At 39.5% G+C, this 14,467-nt stretch overlaps 1 protein-coding gene across 1 annotated transcript; it reads right to left on the bottom strand.

Moving 5' to 3' along the window:
• Positions 1-562: 562 nt before the first annotated feature.
• LOC118042256 (geraniol 8-hydroxylase) lies at positions 563-11,921 on the bottom strand. Its single transcript, XM_073407545.1, has 3 exons — positions 11,459-11,921; positions 1,255-1,520; positions 563-1,153 (listed from the first exon to the last, which is right to left on the bottom strand). The coding sequence occupies exons 1-3, from the start codon at positions 11,919-11,921 to the stop codon at positions 563-565; spliced, it is 1,320 nt and encodes a 439-aa protein (XP_073263646.1).
• Positions 11,922-14,467: the final 2,546 nt, after the last annotated feature.

The raw sequence follows: 14,467 nt of genomic DNA, 5'->3' as shown, positions 1-14,467 counted from the left end.
GAGGAGTTGAGAAACAAATCTTTTGCATCATGTTGATTCATGCTTCATGAGGGTTACTTCAGAAAGAAATGGAAGCCATTAAATCTAGAAGAAATCAGAAAAGTGTTCACAAGTTTTTCATGATAATTCAAAAGTGTTCAAATGTGTAAAGACTATCCTAGAAAACTGGTTTGATTTGAAAATGATTTCCATTTTTTCATTTTTCTCTAAACATAAAACAATATAATTTGAACCGATGCGACATCGTGGTCGATAACGTGTTTGAGGACAGGGCTGACGATGCACATATATAAATCAGCATCTTCCATGGTTGCTTCCACAGTTGCTTCTGCAGTTTCGTCAACAATATCTGCGGATGAATCCCGCTAAGCCAAAAGAAAACTGTATTTCGAAACTGATGACGTCCAGACCATGTTTTACCCAGACTGTGTGATGTTTGAATTTTATATTGTCAAATTTTCTCCCATTTTTTGCTGCAAGCATTAAAAAGGCAACCAAACCTACAAATTATGTTTTTTCATACAAGCTTGTTTCACATGATACAAAGGCAATAAGTTCACGTTTACATGGGTATAGCCCGGAGAGGCTCACTCTTATGTAATGTAATCCCATACGTTTCACTCGTGTCTATATCCTCTGGTGTCAAGTCATCAGCAATCTTCCAATCAAAAGAGTGGATGAGAGATGCCAACGTCAAATGCACCATCTTGTGGCCCAAAGGCAATCCAGGGCAAATCCTTCTTCCTGCTCCAAATGGAATTAGCTCAAAATCTCTTCCTTTCACGTCAGCTTGGCATTCTAGGAACCTTTCAGGCTTGAACGAATTAGGATCTGGCCATATCGCTGGATGTCTTCCTATTGCCCAAATATTGATTAGTATTTGTGCATTTTTGGGCACTGTGAAGCCTTGCATCTCTACTTCGGATACGGCTTTACGGGGCAGCAGGAGTGGTGCTGGTGGGTGCAGCCGAAATGTCTCTTTGACTATTGCTTGAAGGTAAGGACACTTGGAGATGTCTGATTCTTGAACCGGTCCTTCGACTTGTTGGAGCTCATTTTTGGCTTTGACCATTTTATCAGGGTTCAGTAATAACTCTGTCATGGCCCACTCTACTGTGCTTGAGGTAGTGTCAGTGCCCGCAATGAAAAAATCCTGATGTAAACACGTAAGATAATTAATTTCAGAACTGAAGGTTAGTGTGCAGAAAAGCTTGGTCATAATTATCAATTAGATAATCTAGTCTCAATACTTACCAGAAGCAAAACCTGTATGTCAGTGGAGCTTAATTCAGTATTGTCTTCTTTGGCTAGAATCAGCAAGGCATCAAGGACATCATGGCTTGCCTTGGATGCAACTGAAGAAGAACGTGGTCTTGTCCTCTCGTTGATTATACTATCAAAAATTTGAGCTAATCTTTTCAAATAATTGTTCGTCTTTCGTCTTACACCTTGTGGATCTACTAATCGAAGTATTGGGAAATAGTCGGCAATATTTGCCTTGCCAATTTGTTCCATGACACCTGTCGCACCCCAAAAAAAAAATCATATATTTCAATTTGCGGGTTCGACTGGCGAATTTTTTATTATTTGGTTCTTTGGAGTCGCCACCTAGTATTTCGGTCACTAGGAACCCTAACTGGTCTCAGAGATCGGGTACGGAGACTGGTTGCGTAAAGGGAAGGTATTAGCACCCCAAATACGCCCTACCTAAGGTAAGCTGCATTGTTTTATTATCTGATAAAAACTAAGGTGTTCTTATACTTCTAGTCGTTGGTCTGTTTATGGTTCAAGAAAAATCCTCCTCGGTAAGAAGGTCTTTTATCTTATCGGGTAAAATCCTAATTGTTCTAACGTCTATACCAAACTTTATTAATAATATTTAGGAATACGTTTTACGTATAAATTCGTAATCCCAAATACTAAAAGAAAGCAAAAAAGATTTTTTAGAATTTTTGAAATATTGGCCTAGTTTCTCATGGCTTGAATAAACTGGTTATTAAAGCCCAAAATGCATGTTAATACATATATTGTTTTGAATATTTTCTTTGTTGTATGAAAATATGATGTTATAATATTTATATATATATATTGGAGATACTAGGCCGTATTTTAAAACAAAAACAATTTTTGGAAAATATTATTTTTTTTTGCTTTGACGAAAATCGGGTGTTTTAATACTTAGCTTGTATCCTTACGGTATAAAAATACAACCCAATATTAATCCTCTTTGCTAAAAAATATGCAGAAAAATCAACAATATTTTTAGGGACTTTTTAGAAAAATTTTTGAAGGCAAAAACATTTGTTATTTTAAAAAAATCTTTGATGTTTTGACGAAAATCGGGTATTTTTTAACACTGGTTTTGTATCTTTACAGTATAAAAATACAAACCAACATTAAACCACTTTGACAAAAAAAATGCCGAAAAATCACAATATTTTTAAAGATTTTTTTTAAAATATTTTTTTATATATAAATATATTTTATATATATATAACATATATACACACACACACACACATATATATATATATATATATATATATATTATAGGGCTGGGCCGGCCCAAATAAATGGGCCAGGCTCAGCCCAAAAAAAGGGGGGGCGGGCCGGTCTCGGCCCGTAATGATATTGGGCCGGTCTCGGCCTAAGACTAAGGTGGGCCGGTCTCAGCCCAAAGCTAACGTGGGCCGGTCTTGGCTTGCAAGGCTGGGCCAGCATCGGGCTGGCCCAGCATCTTATGGCCCAGGGGGGGAGAATTATTTTTCTCCCCCCCCGCCTCCTGCATGCTACATGCAGGAGGCAAAAATGGCTATGATAAAAAAAATGCAGGGGAGGGAAGAAGTGTGCACCTGGCGTGGAGGCGATCGTTGGTGGAGCTGCGGTGTCGCTGCGGTGTCGTGGCCTCGAGGACGGCGGCGCTGTGGTGTTGCCTCTCTCTCGTTGGTTCTCTCTCTCTTCGGTCTCCTCTCTCTCTCCTCCCTTCGGTTTTTTTTCTGTTTTTGGTTTCGTTCTTTCTTGCTTTCGGTCTGTTTCTCTTCTCCCTCTCCTTCGTGCGTTATTTCTCTTCTCCCTCTATCCTCGGGTCTCTCTCTCTCTATTCCTCTCGGGGTCTCTTTTTATAGGGGCAGAACCGTGGGGGACCATCGGGTGTAACGGATGGTCGGCCAACATCTAAAGGTGGTGGGGGCGAGGAGAGAGAGAGGCGCGGGATGGTTTTTTGAAAACGGTTTTCTTCTTCTGTTGCAGGTTCGGGGGGGAAAAGAAGAAGAGGAACAGTGTCGTTCAAAACGACACCGTTCCGGTCCTCTTTTTTTTTTTTTTTTTTTTTTTTTAATATATGAAACGGCGTCGTTTTGGATAAAACGCGCCGTTTCATTTAAATGGCCAAACTTCAAATCAGTCCCCCAAATTTGGTCCCCGCCCCTCTTTGTTGGCCGCCTTTTTCACTTTGGTCCTTGGCCTCTGATTTAAGCAATTGAGCCCCTAATTGATCAATAAACTTTCAATTTCTTCAATTAAGCCCCTGAACCGAAAAATTGCAGCCCCTCCATTTACGCGCCTCTTCCAATTTGGTCCCTGGTTTCGGATTTTCTTAATTAAATCCCTAATTGGCCCTTAAACTTCAATATTTATGCAATTGAGCCCCTGATTTGACCCAATAAATTCCTAAAAAATATATTTTGGCCCAAGAACTTAAATTTCTCCAAATTAAAGCCCAAATTGACTTAAAAATTAATTTTTCTTGCCATCAAATCTTCTATAAATTCAATCAAAAATCCAATTAAGTCCATAAACATTCAAATTTGGGCTTTTCTCCTCAAAATTCAAATTTTCCTTCTCAATAGGGCTTTCATCCTTCAAGAAATATACTGTCAAAAATTCAATCCTTGTATTTTTAAATTCCTTGACCAATTTTCTGACTTTTTTTCGGGCGCTTCTGCCTACGGTTATTTTCTAACCTCTTTTGGCTATTTATTTTATTTTTTTAGGGGGACCCAAAAATGGGTTACAACAGATGCCCCCTCTTTATAATACTTACGGAGCATGGGTTTTGCGCAGTAAGTGTTATAAAGATAAACCCAAAACGGAACTCCCGAAACTGATATGGTCGAAGCTTGATTTATCTGAAACTTTGTCCTTTACAACAATCCTCCTTAGCCCAAAACTATGATCCAAACTTAGTCATCTCGAGATCCTTATCCAGCGATCCTCTGAATTATTACTTTAGTTTGATCAACATGGAAATCCATCTGAGATCCCATTTGGTGATCTCCTTTAACCTGGAATCCCATTTGGCGATTCCTTTACTCATAACCAATACAAAAATGTGTGTGTGGTCTCTTTATGATGGGTGACCTGCCCGAATGGAAAAGGGAAAGAGTGGTCTCATTCTTTAGGTGACCTACCCAGAGGGAAGAATGGCCTCATTATTATGGGTGACCTACCCAGGTAAAAAAAAAGATGAAGAATGGTCTCATTGTATGGGTGACCTACCCAGAAAAATAATGGTCTCATTGTATGGGTGACCTACCCAAGAAAAATGATGGTCTTATTGTATGGGTGACGAACCCGAGAAAAATGATGGTCTCATTGTATGGGTGACGAACCCAAGAAAAATGATGGTCATTGTATGGGTGACCTACCCAGGAAAAATGATGGTCTCATTGTATGGGTGACGAACCCAAGAAAAATGATGGTCTCATTGTATGGGTGACCTACCCAGGAAAAAAGATGGTCTCATTGTATGGGTGACGAACCCAAGAAAAATGATGGTCTCATTGTATGGGTGACCTACCCAGGAAAAATGATGGTCTCATTGTATGGGTGACCTACCCAGGAAAAATGATGGTCTCATTGTATGGGTGACGAACCCAAGAAAAGTGATGGTCTCATTGTATGGGTGACGAACCCGAGAAAAAAGATGGTCTCATTGTATGGGTGACGAACCCAAGAAAAGTGATGGTCTCATTGTATGGGTGACGAACCCGAGAAAAAAGATGGTCTCATTGTATGGGTGACGAACCCAAGGGGAAGAATTCTGTAAACTCCATGCTTTTCTAAGAAATGGTTTCAATATGAGGTCCCTTCTAGCGACCTTCCTTGATGAATGTCGAAGTACGAGATCCCTTCTGGCGATCTCAAATAACTTGGAATCCCATCTGGCGATTCCTTTTATTCAAAGCTGAAATATTAGGTCCCTTCTGACGACCTCCATCGAAATATGAGATCCCTTCTGGCGATCTCCTTTAGCCAAACAACTTGGAATCCTATCTGGCGATTCCTTTTATACCAAAGCTGAAATTTGAGGTCCCTTCTGGCGACCTCCATTGATGAATATCGAAAACGAGACCCCTTCTGGCGATCTCAAACAACTTGGAATCCCATCTAGCGATTCCTTTTATTCAAAGCTGAAATATGAGGTCTCTTCTGGCGACCTTCATCGAAATATGAGATCTCTTCTAGCGATCTCCTTTAGCCAAACAACTTGGAATCCCATCTGGCGATTCCTTTTTATACCAAAGCTGAAATTTGAGGTCCCTTCTGGCGACCTCCATTGATGAATATCGAAAACGAGACCCCTTCTGGCGATCTCAAACAACTTGGAATCCCATCTGGCGATTCCTTTTATTCAAAGCTGAAATATGAGGTCCCTTCTGGCGACCTTCATCGAAATACGAGATCCCTTCTGTCGATTCTCAACAACTTGGAATCCCATTTGGTGATTCCTTTTTACCGAATGCTGTCCATGTCGTTCTTCCTGCTTGGCAGGGTTTGAAAACCATTATCTTTCTCTTCTTGTTGTTCTAGAATCAACTCAATGATTCTTTCTTCGTCCATAATCTTGTTGGAATGCGCTACGATCTCCTCCTGTAACGATCCAAAAAACATATATGCAATGATTTATGATTAGATGCAATGCATGCATTCATACCTGGTTTTGAAACATAGGTCCCAGCCTCTTCTTCTAGTTCATGAGACTCCCTCTTAACATGAACTTGCTTTTGAAGTCGTATGCTGGACTTATCTCTCGTGTTGCCTATCATATTCTTGGAGAAAAGGTCTTTTGACTTTCTTCAAGTAGTCCTTTTCTCAAAATGTATGACTTGTATTTGCCTCTCTGTCATGCTTTTGTCAAATGTTTTAGCTTGGTTTTCAAATCGTAGGCTTTCGTAAAACTTTTCATAAAACATCTCGTCTTGCCCCCAGTGTAGGGGTGCGATCCTAGTCTGGGTTTTTATATAGAGAAGAAATTCATTTCGACTCAAAACAAAACCACCAACAAAAAACTCTTTAGAGAGTGAAAGGACAATAATGATGTGTTTTTTTTTTCAAAAATGCACATTGTTTAGGATTGATAAACTCTATTTTTGTCTTGAAAGAAAATTTACAGGTGATGTATCAATTCATTATGTTATCCAGAGGTGAGGTTGTATTTCAAGGGTAGCTTTTCTTAAATTTCATATTAAACCATTTTATGATACTTTATTTGTAACCACTCAACTTGTTCCAAAAGTGCATAATCTCATCATTTATTTAAAGAAAAGGTAGGCTCAAAGATAAAATAAAAAATCTGGCTGATAAAATGAGCTCTGAATGCTCACTAGAGAAAATAAAAGCAAAGACAAAAGCATGCTAAGGCAAATAAAGTTGTTTTACATTTTTGAAAACTACGAGAAGTTTCTTGGGTCAACCCGTTCTGAAACTTCTTCTAGTGTGTGGAAAGTCAACCGAGGCAATGCTTCATCTTCCTTCCCCACTTGCGTTTCCTTGTCTTCTCCTTCGATCTCGCCTTCTTCATTATTGACGACTCTTTGACCAAGGTTTTCCAACCTTTATCCCCTATCACTTTTGTCATGACCAGGCAATGGATTTGAACTGATATTGGGTGCGTCTTCAAATGACACCCATCCTATCTTGATGAGCTTCAACAACTTGTTCTTGAAACCATAGCACGTTTCAAGACAATGCCCGGGAATACCAGCATGGTACTCGCAAGTCAAATCAGGCTTTATACCAGATGGGGAATGGTGGCTGTAGTGGTAATGTAGGGATAGGAGCTATTTTGTCCCAATGCTCAGTAGTTTGGCATATATGTCCTTTAGAGGCATGGTAATGGCGGTAGTTGTTCTGAAATGTATCTTGGGTTTGCGTCTTTGGTGGTTTGTTTTGGGTGTTTGACTGGCCATTTGCTCGAATTAGGGGAAAAAGGTTTGTTAAAGTTTATTGTGGGCCACATGGGAGGTATGTATTTTGTGGGTTATATGAATCCGTTATCTTGTCATTGGACCCACCTTCGAAGTTGTTAACGGGACCTTTCATTTTTCTTCCGAAAATACCCTTTGTCTCCAATGGCTCAATTATGCGTCCAACTTTAATCCCTTGCTCTATTCTTTCCGCTATGCGTACAACATCATAGAAATGTTGAGATGAGCTACCCATTTAAATGCTCATAGTAGGGTGCCTTGGATGTGTTGGCGAACAAAGTCACCATCTCTGTTTCTATCAAAGAGGGTTGCACATGAATGGCCTCGTCCCTCCACCTTTGCGCATAAGCCCTTACTGATTCTTGGCTTCTTTTTTTCCATTGACATAAGGCTCGTTCGATCTGGAGCAATTTCCAAATTGAACTTGTATTGCTTAAGGAAAGCCTCAACTAAATCCTTCCATTTCTTGATCTTGGCATTATCCAGCCTCATGTACCAACTTAGCGCCGACCCCGATAGACTATCTTGGAAAAAGTAGATCAGTAACTTATCGTCATGAATCACCTCAGCCATCTTATTGCAATAAGATCGAAGGTGAGTGTTTGGCATTCCAACCCAGTGTACTTTATAAACTCCGGTATCCTAAATTTTTTGGTACCGTGATGTTTTGGTACCAAGCATATTTCAGATGCTCGCATGGGGTCAAACCAGTCATTTCCCTCGACTGCTCTTAACCTTTCTTCCAAGGCTGATATCTTGTCATCGTTCATAAATCTGGTGGACCTATTATCGGGGAGGCCTTTCCACAGTGATGTGAGCTTGAGGGGGCTGAATGGGAATGGTAGGTGCAAAGTGCTGGCCCCGTCACTGATTCTGCCCCCAAGTTCTGAGATGCCCCCGGAACATGAACTGATGGTGCTCATATGGTGGTTGGGTAGACGTTCCCTCCCCGTTCTTGACTCTTAAAAGTTGCTCAAGCAGATTGGTCAGTCGAGAAACTTCATTTTTCACAGATTCCAACTCGGTCTGGTAATGCGACTCTAATTAAGCTTCTTTCTTCGTTTTCCATTCTTGATATGGACCGGGTTTGGTGGACTCTGGATGTGGGACCTATGTTTCACGATCTGGAATGCATGTGATGCATAAGTGATGCGCGATGAGTATAATATTGCAAAAAGATACATAACCTAAGGACAAGCTCTATTTATTAAGTTAGAGTGGGTAAGTTTTCTATCTGGTCTTGAAGGGTCTCATATCTGCCCAGTGACGTTCTTCGTAAAGACAGTATGGGGGCGTTGCAAGGAACAGTTAAGACACGTATGTCCACCATTACCAAGCAGGCACTCAGATATGAGTTGGGTGTTTCACGCATTTAAACCCTGACCAATAGTCTTAGGGTAAATCGCTAATTCCCCACTTAACTTAAGGCTTGTGTGTGCTTTTCAAAATTAAGGCAAGTGATGCATGAGACAATTGTATATAATGCATGAATAAATACGCGTAAAAATAAAAACAAATACACGATTAAATAAAAGGAAAGGCATATAAAAAATAAGCACATGCAAACACAAATAAATCAGACAAAAACAAAGCTTAGTCTACAAGGTCCCCAGTGGAGTCGCCATTCTGTCGCACCCCCCAAAAAAAAAAATCATATATTTCAATTTGCGGGTTCGACTGGCGAATTTTTTATTATTTGGTTCTTTGGAGTCGCCACCTAGTATTTCGGTCACTAGGAACCCTAACTGGTCTCAGAGATCGGGTACGGAGACTGGTTGCGTAAAGGGAAGGTATTAGCACCCCAAATACGCCCTACCTAAGGTAAGCTGCATTGTTTTATTATCTGATAAAAACTAAGGTGTTCTTATACTTCTAGTCGTTGGTCTGTTTATGGTTCAAGAAAAATCCTCCTCGGTAAGAAGGTCTTTTATCTTATCGGGTAAAATCCTAATTGTTCTAACGTCTATACCAAAACTTTATTAATAATATTTAGGAATACGTTTTACGTATAAATTCGTAATCCCAAATACTAAAAGAAAGCAAAAAAGATTTTTTAGAATTTTTGAAATATTGGCCTAGTTCTCATGGCTTGAATAAACTGGTTATTAAAGCCCAAAATGCATGTTAATACATATATTGTTTTTGAATATTTTCTTTGTTGTATGAAAATATGATGTTATAATATTTATATATATATATTGGAGATACTAGGCCGTATTTTAAAACAAAAACAATTTTTGGAAAATATTATTTTTTTTTTGCTTTGACGAAAATCGGGTGTTTTAATACTTAGCTTGTATCCTTACGGTATAAAAATACAACCCAATATTAATCCTCTTTGCTAAAAATATGCAGAAAAATCAACAATATTTTTAGGGACTTTTTAGAAAAATTTTTGAAGGCAAAAACATTTGTTATTTTAAAAAAATCTTTGATGTTTTGACGAAAATCGGGTATTTTTTAACACTGGTTTTGTATCTTTACAGTATATAAAAATACAAACCAACATTAAACCACTTTGACAAAAAAATGCCGAAAAATCACAATATTTTTAAAGATTTTTTTTAAAATATTTTTTTATATATAAATATATTTTATATATATATAACATATATACACACACACACACACATATATATATATATATATATATATATATATATATATATTATAGGGCTGGGCCGGCCCAAATAAATGGGCCAGGCTCAGCCCAAAAAAAGGGGGGGCGGGCCGGTCTCGGCCCGTAATGATATTGGGCCCGGTCTCGGCCTAAGACTAAGGTGGGCCGGTCTCAGCCCAAAGCTAACGTGGGCCGGTCTTGGCTTGCAAGGCTGGGCCAGCATCGGGCTGGCCCAGCATCTTATGGCCCAGGGGGGGAGAATTATTTTTCTCCCCCCCCGCCTCCTGCATGCTACATGCAGGAGGCAAAAATGGCTATGATAAAAAAAATGCAGGGGAGGGAAGAAGTGTGCACCTGGCGTGGAGGCGATCGTTGGTGGAGCTGCGGTGTCGCTGCGGTGTCGTGGCCTCGAGGACGGCGGCGCTGTGGTGTTGCCTCTCTCTCGTTGGTTCTCTCTCTCTTCGGTCTCCTCTCTCTCTCCTCCCTTCGGTTTTTTTTCTGTTTTTGGTTTCGTTCTTTCTTGCTTTCGGTCTGTTTCTCTTCTCCCCTCTCCTTCGTGCGTTATTTCTCTTCTCCCTCTATCCTCGGGTCTCTCTCTCTCTATTCCTCTCGGGGTCTCTTTTTATAGGGGCAGAACCGTGGGGGACCATCGGGTGTAACGGATGGTCGGCCAACATCTAAAGGTGGTGGGGGCGAGGAGAGAGAGAGGCGCGGGATGGTTTTTGAAAACGGTTTTCTTCTTCTGTTGCAGGTTCGGGGGGGAAAAGAAGAAGAGGAACAGTGTCGTTCAAAACGACACCGTTCCGGTCCTCTTTTTTTTTTTTTTTTTTTTTTTAATATATGAAACGGCGTCGTTTTGGATAAAACGCGCCGTTTCATTTAAATGGCCAAACTTCAAATCAGTCCCCCAAATTTGGTCCCCGCCCCTCTTGTTGGCCGCCTTTTTCACTTTGGTCCTTGGCCTCTGATTTAAGCAATTGAGCCCCTAATTGATCAATAAACTTTCAATTTCTTCAATTAAGCCCCTGAACCGAAAAATTGCAGCCCCTCCATTTACGCGCCTCTTCCAATTTGGTCCCTGGTTTCGGATTTTCTTAATTAAATCCCTAATTGGCCCTTAAACTTCAATATTTATGCAATTGAGCCCCTGATTTGACCCAATAAATTCCTAAAAAATATATTTTGGCCCAAGAACTTAAATTTCTCCAAATTAAAGCCCAAATTGACTTAAAAATTAATTTTTCTTGCCATCAAATCTTCTATAAATTCAATCAAAAATCCAATTAAGTCCATAAACATTCAAATTTGGGCTTTTCTCCTCAAAATTCAAATTTTCCTTCTCAATAGGGCTTTCATCCTTCAAGAATATACTGTCAAAAATTCAATCCTTGTATTTTTAAATTCCTTGACCAATTTTCTGACTTTTTTTCGGGCGCTTCTGCCTACGGTTATTTTCTAACCTCTTTTGGCTATTTATTTTATTTTTTTAGGGGGACCCAAAAATGGGTTACAACAACACCCACCACATGTTCGCTGAACTCTTGAGACAAATCAGAATTGTAATTCGCTATATCAAGAGAAAAGAAGGTGTTTGAAATTAAATTAAGAACAGTTGTGAAAACAGATCTACCAACGTCGACAGCATGTCCATTGTTGCAGTTTTCATGAACATATTCTAGCAATTCTTGAACCTTCTTTCCACGGAGGGCTCGGTTGGCATCAAGCCGTTGCGAAGTGAACATTTGTGTGACAGTGAGTTTTTTGAGAAATTTCCAATGAGTCGACGCAGGCAACCATAAGATTGAGTTTTTGTGGTGTCCACGAACAGCATCTGGGACTGTTCTGCTAGACAAGGCTTGGTCATGTTTTTGTAATGCTTCTTTGGCAATATTCGGAGAGGAGATGACTATTGTGGTTATCCTACCAAGCTTGAGGGTCATTAAAGGTCCATAAGTTTGTGAGAGTTTAGCAAATGTTCGGTGGGGCTTGTCACCGAGGGCTAATATGTTTCCAATTATCGGCAATTGGCGAGGGCCAGGTGGGAGGACGGTGCAACCGGACTTCCGGCGAAGTAGAACGGATGCGTTGAGCATGTGTAGACATGCCCAAGTTATAGAAATTAGTAGCAGGTAAAAAAGGTACTCCATTCCTGATATTTTCTTATGGCCTCTCTTTATCTCCTCTCTACAATGTGCTAGAGGCATGCATATATAGGGTTTTTTGGGGGGGTTGAAATGGATTTATTAAAAAATTTAGGATGTTTTTGAGGTGAATATAAATTCAAAATTAAATTTAATTTTTTTTAAAAAAATTAACTATTATAGAATATATAGCATTTATATATCTGAATAGAAAATTAGTGTAGGATTATTCCAATGTTGTAATCCTTACAGTTACTGTCGTGTTCTGCCACATATATAAATAGGAAGGTTGACTAAAACACAACCTAAGATATTCTATTATTCTCAACTTGGTATCAGAGCCCTAAAATAACTAAAACACTTTCATCACAACTCCCACTCAATGGAACAGCTGCCCATTACTTCTTCTTCTTCTACAGCACCGGCGGCGCAAACCTCTTCTCTTGCTGCTACTCCTCTGTCTTCCTTTACCATATAACCCCTTGTTTTCTCCTTTGCCATGGCTGGTGAACACACTTTCTTCAACCCCACAATACTCCCTTCTTGCAACCTGCGTCTGATGCAACTTGTGTCTTTGCTGTCGCTGCTATAATCCCCCTTTCTCACAATCATCAAGTCATCTCTCTTAAATTAATAAACACCAATTATCTATAATGGCGTATGAAGATGATGCTGCATCTCCTAGGTCAAAGAGTTTTCAGCTTTGTTGATTGCTTCAAGGCATGTCCATCTCCACATGTTCTTGCCGCCGATGGTACCTCTCTTTAGGTAAAACCGCTCTTTTTCTTCGCTGGAAACAACATGACCAACTTATTTTGAGTGCTCTCCTTTCCTTCCTATCCATGGAAGTTCTGCACCTTGTTGTTGGCTGCCAAACCTTTTGTTCTACCAAGTGCACTCTTAAGCAAGCTCTTACTTCCACCCCAAACTCTCGTATTATGCAACTTCATGACTCTTTTCAGGATCTTCAATCGGGTGATGAATCAGTAACTCAATTTATTGAAAAAGCTAAGGCCTTGTTTGATGAGTTAGCTGCTGCTGGCTAGCCGGTTTCGCTTAAGGATTTCAACTTATATGTGTTTTGTGGTCTTCAAGGAGAGTTTAAAGACTTAGTAACAAGCCTTATTGCCAAGGCCGAACCTTTATCGTATATGGATCTTCACAATCATCTCCTCACGCATGAATTTATTCACAAATCTTTGGCGGCCATATATGCTCTTCTGCTGCCCACACCCAGCACCCCACCGTCTGCCCTTGTTGCGCAATGCCAGACCTTTGGCAATTGCGGTCACAGTATGGGCTGATTCAATGGCGGTTAGCGCCCCAACCAGCTCAGCAGTAGAGGCAACCGGTCTGCTGGCTCCAGACCAGATCACCGTAGCTTCCACAGCTCCTTCTTCAGTGATAGTAGACAAGGTAATTGGCAAGGAATTTGGTTGCGCAATAGGGGGCAGGATTCACGCTGCCAACTATGCTAAAAGTTTCGGCCATACCGCTCCCTACTGTCCTTAACTCCAGGGAAAAATGGGCAAAAATAGGCTTTTAAAGCGTCCTGATTTTCCTTAGATCTCTAAATTTTTATCCCTCCTCCTTGCGATTTACGAGTCGCAAACTCTTGAAATACTAAGGGAAAAATGAGCTTTTAAAGCACATGAAATCTTCTTGGATTTTTATCTTAATAAATTTAGTTTGAATCAAACTTAGAAAAATTGATAGGATTAGAAAACACTATCACCGTAGCAATTATAAGGCAAACCAAACACCAAGTAGCTTACCTTAGTTAGGACGTACTAGGGGTGCTAATACCTTTCCTTTACGAAACCAGTCCCTTGCCTTAGAATCTCTGAAAGACCAGTTAGAGTTCCTAGTGACCAAAATACTAGATGACGACTCCTTTATTCAAATACAAAAAAAACCCAAAATCAATAGAGGATCATCACACTCCGCCGCGAGGGTGCAACAAAGACTTTTCCTTCACCTTTATTTTTATAGTATTTTGAAGATAAAAGATTGAAAAACTAATTTTGATAATAATCAAAATTAATTTTCACCATTGTAGATAAAATAATGGGTTATAATTCTTAATGGATCAAGCCTAAGTTTAAATGTTAGCTAGCAGCATAAGTGTAAGGTCGACTATGTTTATGTTTAAGCTTAAAACTCATTTTGTTTAGGACCTGTCACCTCTACAAGTTTGGGGGTGCTTTTGGAGCTTAATTTTAACTTTATAACTTTTTATTTTATAAATACCAAGAAAGTTTTGTTTAATCTCTATGTGTGATAAAGCTTTGTTAGAGGTTTTAAGTATCACCAAAACATACTAGCAAAAAGTTTTCTAAGATCAATTTCTTATTCACTTATAATTAGTTTAAATCATATTAATATTTTATTTTAAAGAGTTCATGTTATAGATTAAGGGGGTGTTTGGTAGTGTAATAGCGGTTACTTTTTAAAGTGTTTTTCGCTGGAAAATACATCAAAATAATGTATTTTTTTAG

The sequence above is a fragment of the Populus alba genome, chromosome 2, assembly GCF_005239225.2.
Source record: "Populus alba chromosome 2, ASM523922v2, whole genome shotgun sequence".
Lineage (NCBI taxonomy): Eukaryota > Viridiplantae > Streptophyta > Magnoliopsida > Malpighiales > Salicaceae > Populus > Populus alba.
This window is presented reverse-complemented; position numbering and strand designations above follow the sequence as displayed.

Coding starts and splice junctions, on each gene's coding strand:
- LOC118042256 (XM_073407545.1), bottom strand. CDS start 11,921: ATGCTCAACGCATCCGTTCTACTTCGCCGGAAGTCCGGTTGCACCGTC. Junction 1,521..11,458: donor TGGACATGCTGTCGACGTTG/GTAGATCTGTTT, acceptor GGGGTGCGACAG/GTGTCATGGAACAAATTGGC. Junction 1,154..1,254: donor ACATACAGGTTTTGCTTCTG/GTAAGTATTGAG, acceptor TGTTTACATCAG/GATTTTTTCATTGCGGGCAC.